General features: G+C 40.7%; 1 protein-coding gene across 1 annotated transcript in view; it reads left to right on the forward strand.

Moving 5' to 3' along the window:
* LOC138664667 (keratin, type I cytoskeletal 19-like) overlaps window positions 1–19,155 on the forward strand; it is a 51,867-nt gene that overhangs the window by 23,236 nt on the left and 9,476 nt on the right. Inside the window, exons 2-4 of the mRNA XM_069751563.1 lie at window positions 11,546–11,628; window positions 14,295–14,451; window positions 16,154–16,318. Coding sequence (XP_069607664.1) covers window positions 11,546–11,628; window positions 14,295–14,451; window positions 16,154–16,318 — 405 coding nt within the window. The remainder of the gene's footprint in view (window positions 1–11,545; window positions 11,629–14,294; window positions 14,452–16,153; window positions 16,319–19,155) is intronic.

Consider the following 19,155-nt stretch of genomic DNA (forward strand, 5'->3'; position numbering starts at 1 on the left):
ACTTCCGCGGTGTGTCTATTGTCGCCCAAACACTTCATAGCCAATACAGCCTGCTGACGTATGCCAGTAGCTGCCCCATAATGGGAGACCTGGTGTGCAACAGTGGCAGGTGCGGATGGAGTGTTTGTGCGACTGCGGTCTGTGGACGAGCTCTTGCTTCTGCAGGAGGACGAGGAGGAGGAGGAGGAGGGGGTGCGAACGGCTACAGACAACTGTTTACTAGACCGTGGGCTAGGCAGAACTGTCCCAAACTTGCTGTCCCCTGTGGACCCTGAATCCACCACATTTACCCAGTGTGCCGTGATGGACACGTAACGTCCCTGGCCATGCCTACTGGTCCATGCATCTGTTGTCAGGTGCACCTTTGTGCTCACAGATTGCCTGAGTGCATGGACGATGCGCTCTTTAACATGCTGGTGGAGGGCTGGGATGGCTTTTCTGGAAAAAAAGTGTCGACTGGGTAGCTCGTAGCGTGGTACAGCGTAGTCCATCAGGTCTTTGAAAGCTTCGCTTTCAACTAACCGGTAGGGCATCATCTCTAACGAGATTAGTCTAGCTATGTGGGCGTTCAAACCCTGTGTACGCGGATGCGAGGCTAAGTATTTCCTTTTTCTAACCATAGTCTCATGTAGGGTGAGCTGGACTGGAGAGCTGGAGATCGTGGAACTAGCGGGGGTGCCGGTGGACATGGCAGACTGAGAGACGGTGGGAGATGGTATTGTTGCCGCCGGTGCCCTAGATGCAGTGTTTCCTACTACGAAACTGGTGATTCCCTGACCCTGACTGCTTTGGCCTGGCAAAGATACCTGCACAGATACAGCAGGTGGTGCGCTAAATGGTGGTCCTACACTGCCGGAAGGGATGTTGCGTTGATGACTAGCTTCATTGGCCGAGGGTGCAACAACCTTAAGGGACGTTTGGTAGTTAGTCCAAGCTTTCAAATGCATGGTGGTTAAATGTCTATGCATGCAACTAGTATTGAGACTTTTCAGATTCTGACCTCTGCTTAAGGAAGTAGAACATTTTTGACAGATGACTTTGCGCTGATCAATTGGATGTTGTTTAAAAAAATGCCAGACTGCACTCTTTCTAGCATCGGATACCTTTTCAGGCATTGCAGACTGAGCTTTAACCGGATGGCCACGCTGTCCTCCACCAGGTTTTGGCTTTGCCACGCGTTTTGGGCAAGATACGGGCCCGGCAGATGGAACCTGTGGCGATGTTGATGCCTGCTGCGGCCCCTCCTCCTCCTCTGCTTCAGAACTGCTGCCGCCTGCACCCTGTTCCCCCAATGGCTGCCAATCGGGGTCAAGAACTGGGTCATCTAATAACTCTTCTTGTACCTCCTGCGCAACTTCGTCTGTGTCACCGTGTCGTTCGGTGGTATAGCGTTCGTGATGGGGCAACATAGTCTCATCAGGGTCTGATTCTTGATCAGCACCCTGCGAGGGCAATGTTGTGGTCTGAGTCAAAGGACCAGCATAGTAGTCTGGCTGTGGCTGTGCGTCAGTGCACTCCATGTCAGATTCAATTTGTAATGGGCATGGACTGTTAACTGCTTCACTTTCTAAGCCAGGGACGGTATGTGTAAAGAGCTCCATGGAGTAACCCGTTGTGTCGCCTGCTGCATTCTTCTCTGTTGTTGTTTTTGCTGAAGAGGACAAGGAAGTGACTTGTCCCTGACCGTGAACATCCACTAACGACGCGCTGCTTTTACTTTTACCAGTTTCACGAGATGAGGCAAAAGAGCTAGAGGCTGAGTCAGCAAGATAAGCCAAAACTTGCTCTTGCTGCTCCGGCTTTAAAAGCGGTTTTCCTAATCCCAGAAAAGGGAGCGTTCGAGGCCTTGTGTAGCCGGACGACGAACCTGGCTCCACAGCTCCAGACTTAGGTGCAATATTTTTTCCCCCACGACCACCTGATGCTCCACCACTACCACTACCCTCATTACCAGCTGACAATGAACGCCCCCGGCCACGACCTCTTCCACTAGACTTCCTCATTGTTTTAAAAACGTAACCAAACTAACGTTATTTGTTGCAGTCACACAACTTACACGGTGAGCTATAACTTCAGTATGATTTAGCTACCCCTTTACAGGTTGGTGAGACCACAGCGAAAATCAGGCCCAATGTTACACACTCTTTTTTTGGTGGCTGCAAATTAGAGAGATGCCCCACACGCAGGACTGTCACTGAAGCACAAATGTTAATATTAATGTCACACTATTATTTTTTTTTTATTTTTATTTTTTTCAGGAACACTTTAGAAACCCCCCCAAAAAAAAAAAATAGATTTTTGCAGGGAGAATTTAGAAAACAAATGTAACAAACTATATGCTTTCTATGGGCCACTGAGTGAGAGATGACGCACACAGGAATCAGGAGTGGCACACAAGCCCAGAGGCCAATATTTTTCTACCAATGATTGATGGAGTTATTTTCTCTGGTAGATTTTGGAACCCAAATCAAGGAAAAAAAATGTAGGCTTTCTATGGACCACAATTGGAGAGAGAGAGAGAGAGAGATGGCACACCCAGGAGTCAAGACTGGCACACAAGCAGAAAGGCCAATATTAATCTCCCACTGTTTTTTTTTTGTTTTTTTTTTTTTTTTGTTTTTTCAGGGAGACTTTAGAAAAAAAAATAATAAAAAAAATATGATTTTATCAGGAAGAATTTAGAAACCAAATAAAATAAAATGATTTTTTCAGGGAGAATTTATAAAACAAATAAAAACAAAAATAGGCGTTCTATGGCCCACTGACTGAGAGATGACGCACACAGGAGTCAGGAGTGGCACACAAACCCAGAGGCCAATATTTTTCTACCAATGATTGATGTAGTTATTTTCTCTGGTAGATTTTAGAACCCAAATCAAGGAAAAAAAATATAGGCTTTCTATGGACCACAATTGGAGAGAGAGAGAGAGAGAGAGAGAGAGAGAGAGAGAGAGAGATGGCACACCCAGGAGTCAAGACTGGCACACAAGCAGAAAGGCCAATATTAATCTCCCACTGTTTTTTTTGGTTGTTTTTTTTTTTTTTTTTTTCAGGGAGACTTTAGAAAAAAAAATAATAAAAAAAATATGATTTTATCAGGAAGAATTTAGAAACCAAATAAAATAAAATGATTTTTTCAGGGAGAATTTATAAAACAAATAAAACCAAAAATAGGCGTTCTATGGCCCACTGACTGAGAGATGACGCACCCAGGAGTCAAGACTGGCACACAAGCAGAAAGGCCAATATTAATCTCCCACTGTTTTTTTTGGTTGTTTTTTTTTTTTTTTTTTCAGGGAGACTTTAGAAAAAAAAATAATAAAAAAAATATGATTTTATCAGGAAGAATTTAGAAACCAAATAAAATAAAATGATTTTTTCAGGGAGAATTTATAAAACAAATAAAACCAAAAATAGGCGTTCTATGGCCCACTGACTGAGAGATGACGCACCCAGGAGTCAAGACTGGCACACAAGCAGAAAGGCCAATATTAATCTCCCACTGTTTTTTTTTTTTTTTTTCAGGGAGACTTTAGAAAAAAAAATAATAAAAAAAATATGATTTTATCAGGAAGAATTTAGAAACCAAATAAAATAAAATGATTTTTTCAGGGAGAATTTAGAAAACAAATAAAACCAAAAATAGGCGTTCTATGGCCCACTGACTGAGAGATGACGCACACAGGAGTCAGGAGTGGCACACAAACCCAGAGGCCAATATTTTTCTACCAATGATTGATGTAGTTATTTTCTCTGGTAGATTTTAGAACCCAAATCAAGGAAAAAAAATATAGGCTTTCTATGGACCACAATTGGAGAGAGAGAGAGAGAGAGAGAGAGAGAGAGAGAGAGATGGCACACCCAGGAGTCAAGACTGGCACACAAGCAGAAAGGCCAATATTAATCTCCCACTGTTTTTTTGGTTGTTTTTTTTTTTTTTTTTTCAGGGAGACTTTAGAAATAAAAATAATAAAAAAAATATGATTTTATCAGGAAGAATTTAGAAACCAAATAAAATAAAATGATTTTTTCAGGGAGAATTTAGAAAACAAATAAAACCAAAAATATGCGTTCTATGGCCCACTGACTGAGAGAGAGAAAGAGATGGAACGCTTAGTACTGGCACACAAGCCCAAAGGGCAATATTAATCTCCCTTTTTTTTTCCAGGGAGAATTTCTGAAACCCAAAAAAAAAATAAAATAGGCTTTCTATGGCCCACTATTTGTGAGAGAGATGGGACGCTCAGGACTGGCACAGATGGCACGCTCAGGACTGGCACAGAAGCCCAGAGGCCAATATTAATCTCCCTTTTTTTCTGGGAGAATTTATAAAACCAAAAAAATATTTAAATAGGCTTTCTATGGCCCACTATTTGTGAGAGAGATGGCACGCTCAGGACTGGCACAGATGGCACGCTCACAACTGGCACACAAGCCCAGAGGCCAATATTAATCTCCCTTTTTTCAGGGAGAATTTCTAAAACCCAAAAAAAAAAAAAAATAGGCTTTCTATGGCCCACTATTTGTGAGAGAGATGGGACGCTCAGGACTGGCACAGATGGCACGCTCAGGACTGGCACAGAAGCCCAGAGGCCAATATTAATCTCCCTTTTTTTCTGGGAGAATTTATAAAACCAAAAAAATATTTAAATAGGCTTTCTATGGCCCACTATTTGTGAGAGAGATGGCACGCTCAGGACTGGCACAGATGGCACGCTCACAACTGGCACACAAGCCCAGAGGCCAATATTAATCTCCCTTTTTTCAGGGAAAATTGATAAAACAAAAAAAAAAATTAAATAGGCTTTCTATGGCCCACTATTTGTGAGAGAGATGGCACGCTCAGGGCTGGCTGGCACAGATGGCACGCTCAGGACTGGCACACAAGCCCAGAGGCCAATATTAATCTCCCTTTTTTTCTGGGAGAATTTATAAAACCAAAAAAATATTTAAATAGGCTTTCTATGGCCCACTATTTGTGAGAGAGATGGCACGCTCAGGACTGGCACAGATGGCACGCTCACAACTGGCACACAAGCCCAGAGGCCAATATTAATCTCCCTTTTTTCAGGGAAAATTGATAAAACAAAAAAAAAAATTAAATAGGCTTTCTATGGCCCACTATTTGTGAGAGAGATGGCACGCTCAGGGCTGGCTGGCACAGATGGCACGCTCAGGACTGGCACACAAGCCCAGAGGCCAATATTAATCTCCCTTTTTTTCTGGGAGAATTTATAAAACCAAAAAAATATTTAAATAGGCTTTCTATGGCCCACTATTTGTGAGAGAGATGGCACGCTCAGGACTGGCACAGATGGCACGCTCACAACTGGCACACAAGCCCAGAGGCCAATATTAATCTCCCTTTTTTCAGGGAAAATTTATAAAACAAAAAAAAAAATTAAATAGGCTTTCTATGGCCCACTATTTGTGAGAGAGATGGCACGCTCAGGGCTGGCACAGATGGCACGCTCAGGACTGGCACACAAGCCCAGAGGCCAATATTAATCTCCCTTTTTTTCAGGGAGAATTTATAAAACCAAAAAAAAAAATAAATAGGCTTTCTATGGCCCACTATTTGTGAGAGAGATGGCACACTCAGGACTGGCACACAAGCCCAAAGGCCAATATTAATCTCCCACTGTATTTTTATCAGGGAGAATTTATACACCCCACAAAAAAAAATACAGAAAAATGAAAAGGCTTTCTATGGCCCACTATGTGAGAGAGATGGCACACACAGGGATGGCACTCTAGCAGAAATGCCAAATTGCCAATCTTAATCTCCCACCAAAAAAAAAAAAAAACAGGGAATGTCCTACAATTACTATCTCCCTGCCTGCAGTAATCTCAGCCAGGTATGGCAGGCAGCTACTATCTCCCTGCCTGCAGTAATCTCAGCCAGGTATGGCAGGCAGCAATAAGGAGTGGACTGATGCACAAATGAAATAAAAAGTGTGGACAAACAAAAAAGATAGCTGTGCAGAAAGGAAGGAACAAGAGGATTTGTGCTTTGAAAAAAGCAGTTGGTTTGCACAGCGGCGTACACACAGCAATGCAGCTATCAGGGAGCCTTCTAGGGCAGCCCAATGAGCTACAGCGCTGAGGGGAAAAAAAAAAAAAAAAAAACTTCCACTGTCCCTGCACACCGAGGGTGGTGTTGGACAGTGCAAATCGCTGCAGCACAAGCGGTTTTGTGGTTAATGGACCCTGCCTAACGCTATCCCTGCTTCTGACAAAGCGGCAGCAACCTCTCCCTAAGCTCAGATCAGCAGCAGTAAGATGGCGGTCGGCGGGAACGCCTCTTTATAGCCCCTGTGACGTCGCAGACAGCAAGCCAATCACTGCAATGCCCTTCTCTAAGATGGTGGGGACCAGGACCTATGTCATCACGCTGCCCACACTCTGCGTTTACCTTCATTGGCTGAGAAATGGCGCTTTTCGCGTCATTGAAACGCGACTTTGGCGCGAAAGTCGCGTACCGCATGGCCGACCCCGCACAGGGGTCGGATCGGGTTTCATGAAACCCCGACTTAGCCAAAAGTCGGCGACTTTTGAAAATGTTCGACCCGTTTCGCTCAACCCTACTCACAGCCATTAGCTTCTAATCCTGATATCTCAGATTCTTGTTATCTATTGAGCACAGCAATCTTTTAGGTTCCTCTAATAGGATAATTCTTAATATTACAGGGGTCGTCCAGTAAAGTGAAGTTATCACATCTCCACAGATTGGTAGCAGTCTGATGGGGTCTGCTTTTACCGCTGACCCGATAGAGAATGGATGGAACGGCAGTAATAATTATATCAATCGGTAGGGGCCCCATTAGTTTATAGGTTACTACCCATCCTGTGGTCTTCTCTTCAATGGACAGCCCCTTATATGTAGATTTGCATCTCCATCATCCAGATATCACAACCTGTGTTGCATCTATAGATTGGGTTTGGCCAGTAAATTATATTTAGTATTCATAACCTTATATTGAGATTAAGATGGGATTACTATTGTTGGAGGGAGTCTCCTGGCTGCTTGATGAGAAAGCGATGCCATAAGTTTCATAAGCATGGAAGAGGAAGTGATGGATGTCTAGACCCAATAAAGTTCAGTATGGATTATTTAGATTTGTTTGGAGACAGGTTAGACAAATTAGTTTTTACTTCAGCTTTTTTTATTACAGGTTTTATCAGTATTGATGTAATCTAAATTAAAGGGATTGTCCACTTTTTGTAATTATTTTTTATTAGAAGGATTCACCAAAAATATGTGGATCTCAGAAAACTTGTCTGCTGTGACTTCCAGTGATCTGCATTAAAGCGGTTAGCCAATAAAATAAAACTGTACATAACTGGAGTAGAATAGCAAGGTATAGTACGTACTAATGTATTTTTAGCATGTCATCGATGGTGCGTGAATGCATTGGTTTACTTTTGTTTCTAAGCCAGCCCCCTTCTCTGTCATGCAAATGCAGGTGAATGGATCTATCAAGAACTTTGTCATTATATAAAATTGCAGGGCACAATTTTATCCTGGAAAATGTCCTATTATTTATCAATGATGTCAATAACAACCTTAAATCTGTTACTTCTTAATACAAACCACACAAATGCATTTAATAGTTTATTTTACTCACTTATATGGCATCATTAGTTCCGCTTTACAGACATTCTCATCTCTGTCCCCATTGAGGCTCACAATCTAGATTCCCTATCAGTATGTCTTTGGAGGGTGGGAGGAAACCGGAGAACCCGGAGGAAACTCAAGCAAACATGGGGAGAACATACAAACACCTTGCAGATGCTGTCCTTGGTGGGATTTAAACCCAGGGCACCAGAGCTGTTTAGCAGCAGTGCTAATCACTGAGCCTTCATGGTGCCCCACAGTTCTGTTGTTACTATTATTTGGTTTCTTACAAATGCCATTGCCAAATGAATGGACCCGTACTGCATCATATAGATTTCCTGAGAACCTGTATTTAAGGCTAGCTTCACACTAGTGTTCGGAAGGGCTGCGGACGAAAGCCTTCTTCCTCTGTGAAGCTCCGCCCACTGTCGCACCTCTTTCTTCAGCTCCACCTATGTCTGCATGCATTCTGCGTACCCTATCTTTAATAATGTTGCGTTTGATGCAGGTCAGCGCAGCATCAAGATGACGCATGTGGAGGCATCCGCATACATCCGCATGGCCTGCGTACCCAATGTTAAAGATAGGGTACACAGGATGCATGCAGACGTAGGTGGAGCTGAAGGAAGAGGTGCAGCAGTGGGCGGCGCTTCACAGAGGAAGAAGGCTGCCATCCGCAGCCCTGCCGATTGCCGAACGCTAGGGTGAAACTAGCCTAAGACCTGTAAATGCACTGCGGGATACCCAGGCATTCATGAGTAATTCATGAGAAAAATACCCTAAAGGTACTATTCCACAGTCACGGCCTATCACTTGTCCACAGGATGGAGGAAAACGAGTTGGCTAAAGCTCTATTCACAGTCTATGAAACTCTTATAGATAACTGATCAGCTACTCCATCAATCCCATATAATTTGAATACAGATAAAGCAGACATTGGTGACTACCAGTCCTTGAAAAGGGGAATTCAGCACCCTCGTTCTCGTGATTGGCGGGGGCCCAGCAACCAGTAATTTATCACCTATCAAATGGACAGTTGGGACAATGTCTATAAGCTTCTGTATAAAATCAGAGACACACAGAGGTAAAGTATAGACACAGACACATAGCGCAGCATGACAACACTTATACCTAAAATGATCCTGTGCATAATTGGGATCCCTGCCTGGGTTTGGTGAATAGTCAGTATCCTTTAGGCATTACAAGCTAGATGAATGCCAATCCATTCTCACCCATTAGACGCTGAAAGATCAACACAATATCTCCATTAATATAAATGACTGCATTTGCTTATATAAGGTACTAAAGGGCTCACCCAAATTATGCATTGTAGCATTCAATCCCTAATCCTACATTCAAGAACAGAAGGGCACTGTACCCATGGGCCATTATTTGTGTTGCAAGAGCACAAGCGGGCATCTTGGTATCGGCTGGGCTGTGCACCACAGTTTTTGAGGTCAGGCTTCCTATACAATTACTAGTTATTTGAATAGATGTTTTGTGTGAATGCTGTTCGCATGGCAGCTCTCAATGGGTCCCACCCTTGATCTCTCTGCTAATATTACACATGGATGGATTAACACATTTACATTAGCAAGTTATTGCTGGAACTTCAAACATGGAGCCCACGCCTTGTCAGTGACACAAACTAGCAAAACACCAAGTTACTCTTCTAGTAAATGCTGCTGACACCTGAGAGTTATAGGGGTTATGTAATTATGTTACTTGGTTGGGATTTAAAAAAGACAGAAAATAAAATGTTGTTACAAGCATAAAAAAAAAATCTCTATTAATCTCTGAGTAATCTCATACACAGGTGATATATGTAGGGGAAGGAAATATTAGAGGTTACTTGTGTATCCTTCTCATTACCCTTACAGACCTTCTGATTTAGTCAATTACTGGGATACTTTTGTAAATGATTTCTGGTAGGACTCCCTGATCTCTGTGTTAGATAGGACTCCCTTCAATCAGACAAAACAATCGTCAACAAGGTGTTTCCCCAACAGGATAACCTTTGGACACCATTTTTGATGCTGGTTTTGCAATGTGAATCTGGAGAACATGGATGTCCTACATTTAATACTAATGTGTGGCTGCCCCCTAATTTTGGCTAATTATGTTCTATACTATCTCATCACTGCAAATGGGAAATGCTGATGATAGATTTAGACAACTCCAGATCTCCAACTCACAAAATGAATAGTTAACACCCTCCTAAGGAGTGGAGTGTCCACTGTGCTTTAGAGGACCAGGACAGACCTCCTCCGATTAGTGAAAGAATAATAACCCTTTACAGACACAGTGTAGACTAATGCTTAACTGAGAAAAATATGTTGATTTGTAACCATATTAATGTGCCTTTAAAAAACCTCATAAACATTCATGTACTGTATGTCCTTCATGTTAGGAAGTAGAAACTTATGTCATGCTCTCATGGAGATAGTAGAATATGGGTGGAAAGTCTATACACTGTAGCTGCCCACATCTATATGGTTAAACCATTACTGGTTGATATCATCAGCTGTCAATCTAATCAACTTATCTAATAAGCCATGCAGAAGGAATCATTCAATCATCAGATTGACCAGTCCTTTTTTATTATTCGACACCTGATGCGGACAGGCACTGATCATGTATGATATTTCCCTTTGCAGCAGCCTAAAGATGGAGAAAAAGCTACTAAGAAAGACTAAATGCATTAGACAACTGAGGCTAAGTCATCTGAACCCACTGGTATTTGCATGATAGGCTGACCATATATTGTGTATGGAGACCTCCCGATTTCACCTCAACTGATGATTTCAACAGCGAGTCCTTTTGTTTTGTTTTATTCTGTGAAATAAGCCAGTGTTAGAAGAGTCTGGCAACAGATCTCACATGGAGAACACATGAACACTGGGGTGGACAAGGTGTTCCAGTGTACTGTTCGGCAGAGTTGGGAGACATAGATGTCGACAGCTGTTCATCAAGTAATAAAAGTCCAGTTCTTAGAGGGAGCTCCTGACAAATTGCTCATACTTACATGATGATTCTGGAGTTCTCAGACCTGGAGATATTCGTGATATAGTAATGATTATGGTGACAGACCTCTATGAATTTCCTGTCAGTGATGCGATAAAACAATGCTACTCACCTTTTCTGACAAAAAATGGCTTCTACGAAACAACAAAAGCTGGCATTTGCTTGTACAGTAAATAATGATAAGGTTTAGTTAGTAACTCACTCTAAGGGTGGGCTTAAGGTACCGTCACACTAAGCGACGCTGCAGCGATATAGACAACGAGCCGACCTAAACTTGATCGCTGGAGCGTCGCTGTTTAGGTCGCTGTAGAGACGTCAAACACGGCAGCTCCAGAACGATGCAGGAGCGATCCAGTGACGTAACAGCGATTCACTTCTCGTTCTCACTGGTTGTTAGCTCCATGTAAAACGTTGCTGGCGTTGTTGCTTTTGATGTCAAACATGACGATACATGCCGACCTGGTGACTAAATAAAGTTCTGGACTTCTAGCTCCGACCAGCGATGGCACAGCGGGATCCAGATTGCTGCTGCGTGTCAAACACAACGAGATCGCTATCCAGGACGCTGCAATGTCACAGATTGTTGTCGTTCTCTTTGCAAAGTTGCTGAGTGTGACGGTACCTTTACAGGAGCCAGTCCGTGGTGTTAAATGACCACTGAATGACTACATGTTTGCTGATTTTCAGTCATTTAAAAACCTGTTTAGACAGGTTAACTGCACTTACCATGCGCACAGAAGAATGTTTGTAGTTCCCCACCCCAGGATTGAACATACACCACCATAAAACCCTATAGAGATTTAGGTTTGGTTTAATAGAATGTGTATGGCAATGTAACTCGCAAGGTGATTAAAAATAAAACTTCAAGGAAATGTAATCAGTCTTGTTTCGATTTATCCACAGCTTATCAATGGACATTTAAATGGCGCCAAATTAACACTACAGATGGAAAATGCAAAACTTGCCTCCGATGACTTCAAACGCAAGTGAGTAAATAGGTTCTCGATGTGGTTATTGGGCAATCATTTGGATTTTTTGAATATTACATCAGGCCCATACATTATCCTACCAGTACACAGTGTGGTCCCTTTTGCAAGGTCTTGCAAATGTGAAGGATCCCAAGTTATGGTTATTTGTAATTTAACCTATAAAAAAATAGAGCCTAAGAGCAAATGTTTGGCTCCAAAGTCAGCTCCACATGGCCTTCTACTGTTCCTTTGGAGCTCACATAGTCAGAGTTTGGACTGACTGAAGGACCTTCAGCTACGTTTATGGGTCTTAGCAACCCCGATCTACTATCTAATGATGAATATGTAAAATCTATAATCTCACACCTCCGATTTAAGAATTTTAGACCTAGAAATGTCATACTAACCATTATACATTGTACATAATCTGGTTCCATGTAAAAACAGAGAGACACTCTTATAATGCAAAGTTTGATAAAGATGAGCAAACCCAAGAGAACCGGTAGAACAAGGTAACACCCTTCTAATATCCAGTCCACCTCAAGTCTTAATTAGTGGTAATAATCCACATGTTGTAAAAACACACATCTTTTAAAGCCGTTTTCTAGTAAACACAGTAATCACCACAGTGCCATCTGGTCAAAGTACTTTGAAACAGTTATTGAAAATGTACAGTATACACTGTAGTATATTACATACATATTTTACTGTCATGTTCATGTCAGCAACAATGTGCTAACAGCCTTCTGACTGGATGTCTGACTTAAATCAAGTTTGTACAGTTTTCTTTTGAACCAACCACTGGTAATGCATTATAGAAAATGTATAGTCAATTTAAATATTTTTTAGTGTTATTTAATGACATCTCCAATGTAATTTTAGCCACTATAAATGATTGGTTTGCAGATGTAGATAAATGTTTCATCCTAGTTAAGTTTTTGAAAACACATTGACATCACATGATTGGAAACCAAACTAAACTCCCTGAGATGTGTGGGTGAAACTTCATCTTACTATCTTATTATTTCCTTGCCACTCTCTCTTAGTCTAATTGGTTTCCCAGTAATAATATACAGTATATGTGGACACATCTAGTCAAATACTCTAATAAAATGTAAGGAGTATGATGCTCTTCAACAATAACTGTAGAAAAAGCTTCAGTATTTTGCTTTGGTAGTTAATTACATACTGTACATATCTTAAATTATAATTACTTCTCATTGACATATAGAGTAATCCTGCTCATATATTGATAGCCAGAAAAACAAACAGATTCATTGCTTATCAACCACTTGTTAAATGGCCGCTACCTCTTTTTTTCCAACTACATGTGAATTAGATGGAATGGTCTGTAGATAATTATTCCTGATAAGGTGACAAACTTTTACTTAGGAGAACACCTTGTAATTCTGCCAAATTCCTACATGTGAAATGTTACACCAAGGTTTCGAATGTGGCATTATACTAATAAATGATCTCTCCCAGGGTGTACAGTCTAAACGTCTAAAATATGTTTCCTAAGAAATATGCTAATTGGGTCTGTTGTTATGATTAAATCGAATAACAAGAAGTGATTCATTTTCATTAACTCCTTCTGGACACAGCCATTTTTTTTAACTTTCATTTTTCATCCAGACTTTCCAAGATTGCTAACTTTTTTATTTTTCCATCAACATGGTTTAATGAGGATTTGATTTTTTGTGCGACAATTTGTAATTTTAAAGGCACCGTTGTAATTTACCCTATTAATAGAGAGGGGAGAATCGATCCGTAGGACTCTGGACAATCAGCCAGGTAAGTGATCTGTGACTGCTGGTCGGAGGCCTCTTCTTCTGATTAGCCGATCTGGTGCAATGTTGCGGTCACAGATCACTGACATGGCCAGTGGACCAGAATTCAGTGAATTGATTATTCCATTCCATCAATATATATATGTATGTAGATATATTTCTACTGCTTTAATACATTTAATTCATTTTGTGTCACCAATGAGACTCATTAAGTTTAATATTTTACCCTCAATAGGGCTTTATCTTTAGGATCTAGGTGTAGTATACTTTTGTTACATTTACGCTAATATACAACTTTTTTATTACTTTTTAATCCATGTTTAACCAAAAAGCAATGATTCTGGTATTTTTACTTAAAAAAAAATAGGGGTTATTCTTTAATAGCTTTTTTTTTTTTACATAATAAATGGGGAAAACAGTTGATTTGAGAGTTTATATTTTGTGCATTTCTTTATAGTTTTAACTTTGTTTTAAGTATATTTTTAGTCCCAGAAAAGGAACTTGAGCATGTGATTGTTTGATTGTAGGGCTCTCATAGTGAGCCCTGTACTAATATAGCAGACCTTAGCATCTTTCGTTAGGACCCAGTGTGCCATAATACTCATCACCATCTGACATTGTGAGGTACTGAGAGAAGGGCAATTGTGGGGTACTAATGGGATGGTAAAAAATATGTTTTGTTCTAGAAATAATGCCATTATTGTATGCAGGTTGGGTCAGGTATTGCACCTCAGACTCATTCAAGAGACAGTGTTACAATACCAGACGGAGCCAGTGACAAACACTGACATTACTCATGGAAAGAACAAGAAGAATCTTTCTATCATTTGTTATAACCTCTTTAGGGTTTTCGAGACCTCACATTGAATATATTTTAATATTTTGTGGTTGTAGGTTCGACACAGAAAAAGCATTTCGTGCAGCCTTAGAGGTGGACTTGGAAGGACTTCGTAAGGTGATGGATAATCTCACTATTGTCAGAACAGACCTAGAGATGGAAGTTGAAGGAATGAGGAAGGAGCTGATCTACATGAGGAAAAGCCATGGGGAGGTATTTTCTCTCTCTCTAGTCAGTGTTTTTTTGTACAGATATGTTGTTATTGCTAAGGAGTGGACACAATAATACGATTTTGTATAAGGCCTCAAATAAAGGGACAATAAGAGTAAGGCAATGTTCCTATGAATAGGATCTATATAAACTTGAATAGACAAAAGAAAGTGAACAATTCAGTAGACAACATGGCTGAATAGAGGACATATTTGTGATACCTCAGTTGTGTATGAGTCTGGTTTCTATCAAATACAAGCAGTCTCACAGTAATGGTTAAAAAACCAACAATGGGTCAATTACGTGTTGCAGACCTATGGGTCAATTGTACGCCCAATGGAAGTGTGTACACTTTGTCAACTGTGTATTGTAACAAACGAATGTCTATCCATCTGGGACATCACTACGTGGGTGCAACCTGGACTTGAAGCCTGAAAGGGAGTAAAAGATCACATATTAGAACTCAAGTACTTAAGGGAATCTATATTCAGGTTTTTGTCACCTAATCTGAGAGCATCATAATATAGAGACAGAGATCGTTGTTTCAGCTTGCAGTAGTTTTAATAAAATAGTTACTAGGAAACTATTACTAGGGGACTAGTAAACCAGTTTCCATGTACTCCTCCACAGTCATGAGCTCAGCATTTAGAGAGCTGATAGATCTGCAGTCGATAAAAAGACTGTGATTTAATAAAAACCACTGGAAGCAGGGTCTATGTCCTTCCATCATACTGCACTCATATGGGGTAGAAAAAACCTAGTGACATACTGCCTATAACTAATGAATCATAGTTGGAGGCATTGTTACAGAGAGGCTCACAAGGTGCCCATAAGCTGGATATTGTCTCTCTACTCCATTGCTGCAATGTTTAGGGATCTCTTAAGAGCCAAGCAGAAATGGATTGGGCTTCCTTGGGTACCAGAAGAATGGGATTTTGAGGATCTTCCTTCCAGGCATACAGAGCATGTCAAAACTTAACGCCTATCACATATATAAGGTCTGAAATGTTATTTGGGATTCACTTTACAAAATAGACCCTTGAACAGGGGTGTGGACCCTCAGGCCCACTACCTACGGGTAGTTTGCTGGCCTCGACGACCTTTAATCCGGCCCTTAAGCAGATTTCCGGGGACTGCAGTGGTTGAGCAGGCAGCTGTATTTTGTTTGCCACCAACCAATTCATTTCTTCTTGCTATGTGAGGACACACATGCCCTGTTCCCTACTGAACGCTGAGTCGCGTACAATGAAAGCTTACATCCTGACATCTGTGCTAATGTCATGATGTACTTTGTGGATGGAGTTAGTGCCCAATTTGTAATACCCCCCAAGGATGGTAAAAATATCCAAAAAATATCCAAATGGCCCTTGGCAGAAAAAATATTTCCCTAGTGGGGAACTGCCCTAGAAGGAAAGAATCGACTATGAAGTCATCTCAAAATTGAGCTATTGGGCCAACTAGAAGCTCCTCTGGTGCTCTGGTGGATGAGTCCAACACTGAAGGCAAGGAATAATTAACAGGACATTCATATCTTTACAATTTTATGTTTTCTATGTATAAAACAAGCTTCTTTGTTTGGATTATAATCTATAACCTATCTCTGTCATGATGTCACCACTGGCAATAGTCAAAACAATTGCCCTTGGGCTCCATAGTGGCCACTTGATGTTAAATAATCATATTTTGCTTTTTATTAATGCTTAAGGATATGAAACTTGCTCACGCTCAAAAGCAAGGCTCATCAGTCAATGTGGAAGTCGATGCCCCCAAAGGAGCTGATTTATCCAAGACTATTGCTGATATTAGAAAAGAATATGAGGCGGTCATTGAGAAAAACCGCCGAGATGTTGAAGAGTGGTACAAGCATCAGGTACGATATATTTATGAAAGCAATGACCTTTTAATATCTCTTTTCTAATGGTCCATAAAGTGATTTTTTTCTTCAATTTATGTTATTTTTCTACGTTAGTTGCTCACATGGAACCTAGAAGTTCTGTATTGTGTTCAACTGAGAATGATATTGCAAATCTAAAGATGTTAGTGACCCGTGGTCCTCAGTGATCTACAAGGTCTTTTTAGTTAATTGACCACATGTCTAATTATAGAAACAGGACATAATTTTACTCCTTACCACTGAAAACTCCTCCTGAAGCACCTAGTGATAAAACAATGAAGGAAATGCAACTCCTCAAAACACAGCTATAATCCTAGAAGGGTAAGGATGTGGCAAAACTTGAATGGGCATTGGCCCGGGGGCTTGATCAACCAATCTCCACCACCAATACATTTTTAAACTTGGTGTTACTGTATGACAGTATTTTGTGGTGCACTATAAGGCACTAATATTGATCTCACAGTTTTGTTATTTAGGCTGTATTATGATTTTCCTAATTTATACTGTATGTGGCTCCTCACACATCAATTTTTTGGGGATAGTTTTAGACAACCGTAGGGACTGAAAGATTTCTTTTTTTGCTGTTCCCTTATATTTATTGCCCTTCTTGATGGCAACCTTGTGATTGTCATTCCGCACAGTTGGAGTTTATATGCAGACAGTCCTGTATTTATGTTTTTATCCATAATTCGCGGCGTGCTACTACCTGTGTACATTACTCAGCTTCTGTGAAATATCCAGTATTACATTCTCCCAACCTTGGCACTTGTTCTGTGCCACTGTCAACACATGCCACTCAGTAAGTTTGATAGGAAAAAAATGTTCTGTTTGTTCCACATTTTACGCTTATCCAATTTAATTTCGGCTATACTTATTTTGGCTTCTCTTCAAATTGGAACATTTTCACTCATTTGTATTTTACCTTTAGCGATGTGGAGATATAAACAATACTATTGTTAGTGGAAAACTGTACTATGTGGCTAAGTAAGCCGCGCTCTTCTTTCCTTTACATTGGTATACACAGGTTTATAACCAGAGAGAGTTGTCCTATGACATATACGATAGATGTCCGACAGCATATAGACTTTTAATCAATGTATTCAATTGTGTACCTCACAAAAATAAAAATGAGTCCCCTCCACATATTTTTATGACTCTTGGGTCAATTCTCCATCCCCATATTGACTAGTTCCTTTAGATACAAGAGACCTGCACAGGTTGTCCTCATACAATACCAAAGGGAACTTTGGCTCTCACTGATAAAGGGCTACATAGTTGTAGTAGCATGAGATGCCCCAATGGTATACGCACTTTTTTGTGACGTGTTTTTAACCTCTTTAACACAGAGAAACTCCAGATACTGGTTACAGAATTTTATCTCTGAAGGACTGGCTTAACTAAAATAGTCAAGGCCTCAAAGTAAACTTTGGATGTAGCCCTCTGCTCATCACTGCTGGTCCCTCTACCACCTATTCTGCCTTCTCCTTGCTTCTTATCACCAGGCAGTTCTGCTACCCACCCTAACATCACCTGCAGTCACAGAGCAGGAAACACTACAAGAGGGCCCGGCAGTGATGATCAGGGAAGGGGGTGTTATAGTACGTGGCACAGTATGAGGGTCCGACAATGATGTGCACACATTTCTTCCTGTCTGCCCAGTGTCCTGGGCCCCCCTGTGATCATCACTCTGTAGAAGCTCCATGTGCTATAGTTCCAGGCCTGCCCTGAGGCGAGATTTCACTATTACTACAAGGGAAAAGAACCCATAGTCTAATTCTTTGCGTTCCTTGTACAGGAAATGTGAACTTTTGGATTACTTTGGTATATAAAATAAAAAAATTAATTTTATAAATACCTTTTATTTAAATACTATTTTTCATATACAGCTCATACGCAGGCCTATGTGTGTCCATGGTTTTTGACAACAATCAAACCCTTTTTGAAGCCTACAGTCAATTTTAGAATGCTTTATTCTCTCCATTCTTCTTGCTAACTTACAGATGGTTGAGTTGTCACAACTTCTAGCAGTACAACTACCATTATTTATATCAATAGTACTACTACTACTACCACAACTAAGGGCTTGACTGAATTATCGTTCTGAGTGCGATCAAACAAAACATCGGATTGCACTTGGACCAATGTTAGTCTGTGGGGCTGTGCACATGTTAATTTTTTTCCTCGGAGAGAGTCGGTCCGAGGAAAAAATGGAGTATACCCAACTTTGATTTGATATTCTGATTGCACTTGTGGAAATTGAAATTATGAAAGTCAATGGGTCCGTGGAAATTATCCAACTTCATTCGGATGAGATCTGAGTGCAGTTTGATTTTCCATGGACTGACAAAATGGAGAAGATCATCCAAGAGAATCGGATCACACTTTAGTCACACTGATCAGAATCTAATTACAGTGTGATTTTCATAATCAACTCGATTCTCTGAAATGAGTGTAAATACACTTGTGTGACCTAATAGTAATAGTCATTAATATGATCATTAATTATCAGTATTAGTATTACTAGCAGTACTAGTACCCAACGATAAGATGCTGTGGCTTCAAACAAGTTTATTTAGACATCACAATTGCTACAACATAGTACCGTATATACTCGAGTATAAGTTGACCCGAGAATGAGTTGAAGCACTTAATTTTGCCTAGAAAAACTGGGAAAACTTATTGACTCGAGTATATGCCAAGTATGCATTGTCCCCTCATCCCTATCCTGGTATGCATGGCTCCTCATCCCCATCCTTGTATGCATGGTTCCCCATCTGTCCTTGTATGCATGGCTCCCCGTCCGTCCTTGTATG

This window comes from Ranitomeya imitator, chromosome 2 (assembly GCF_032444005.1).
Source record: "Ranitomeya imitator isolate aRanImi1 chromosome 2, aRanImi1.pri, whole genome shotgun sequence".
Lineage (NCBI taxonomy): Eukaryota > Metazoa > Chordata > Amphibia > Anura > Dendrobatidae > Ranitomeya > Ranitomeya imitator.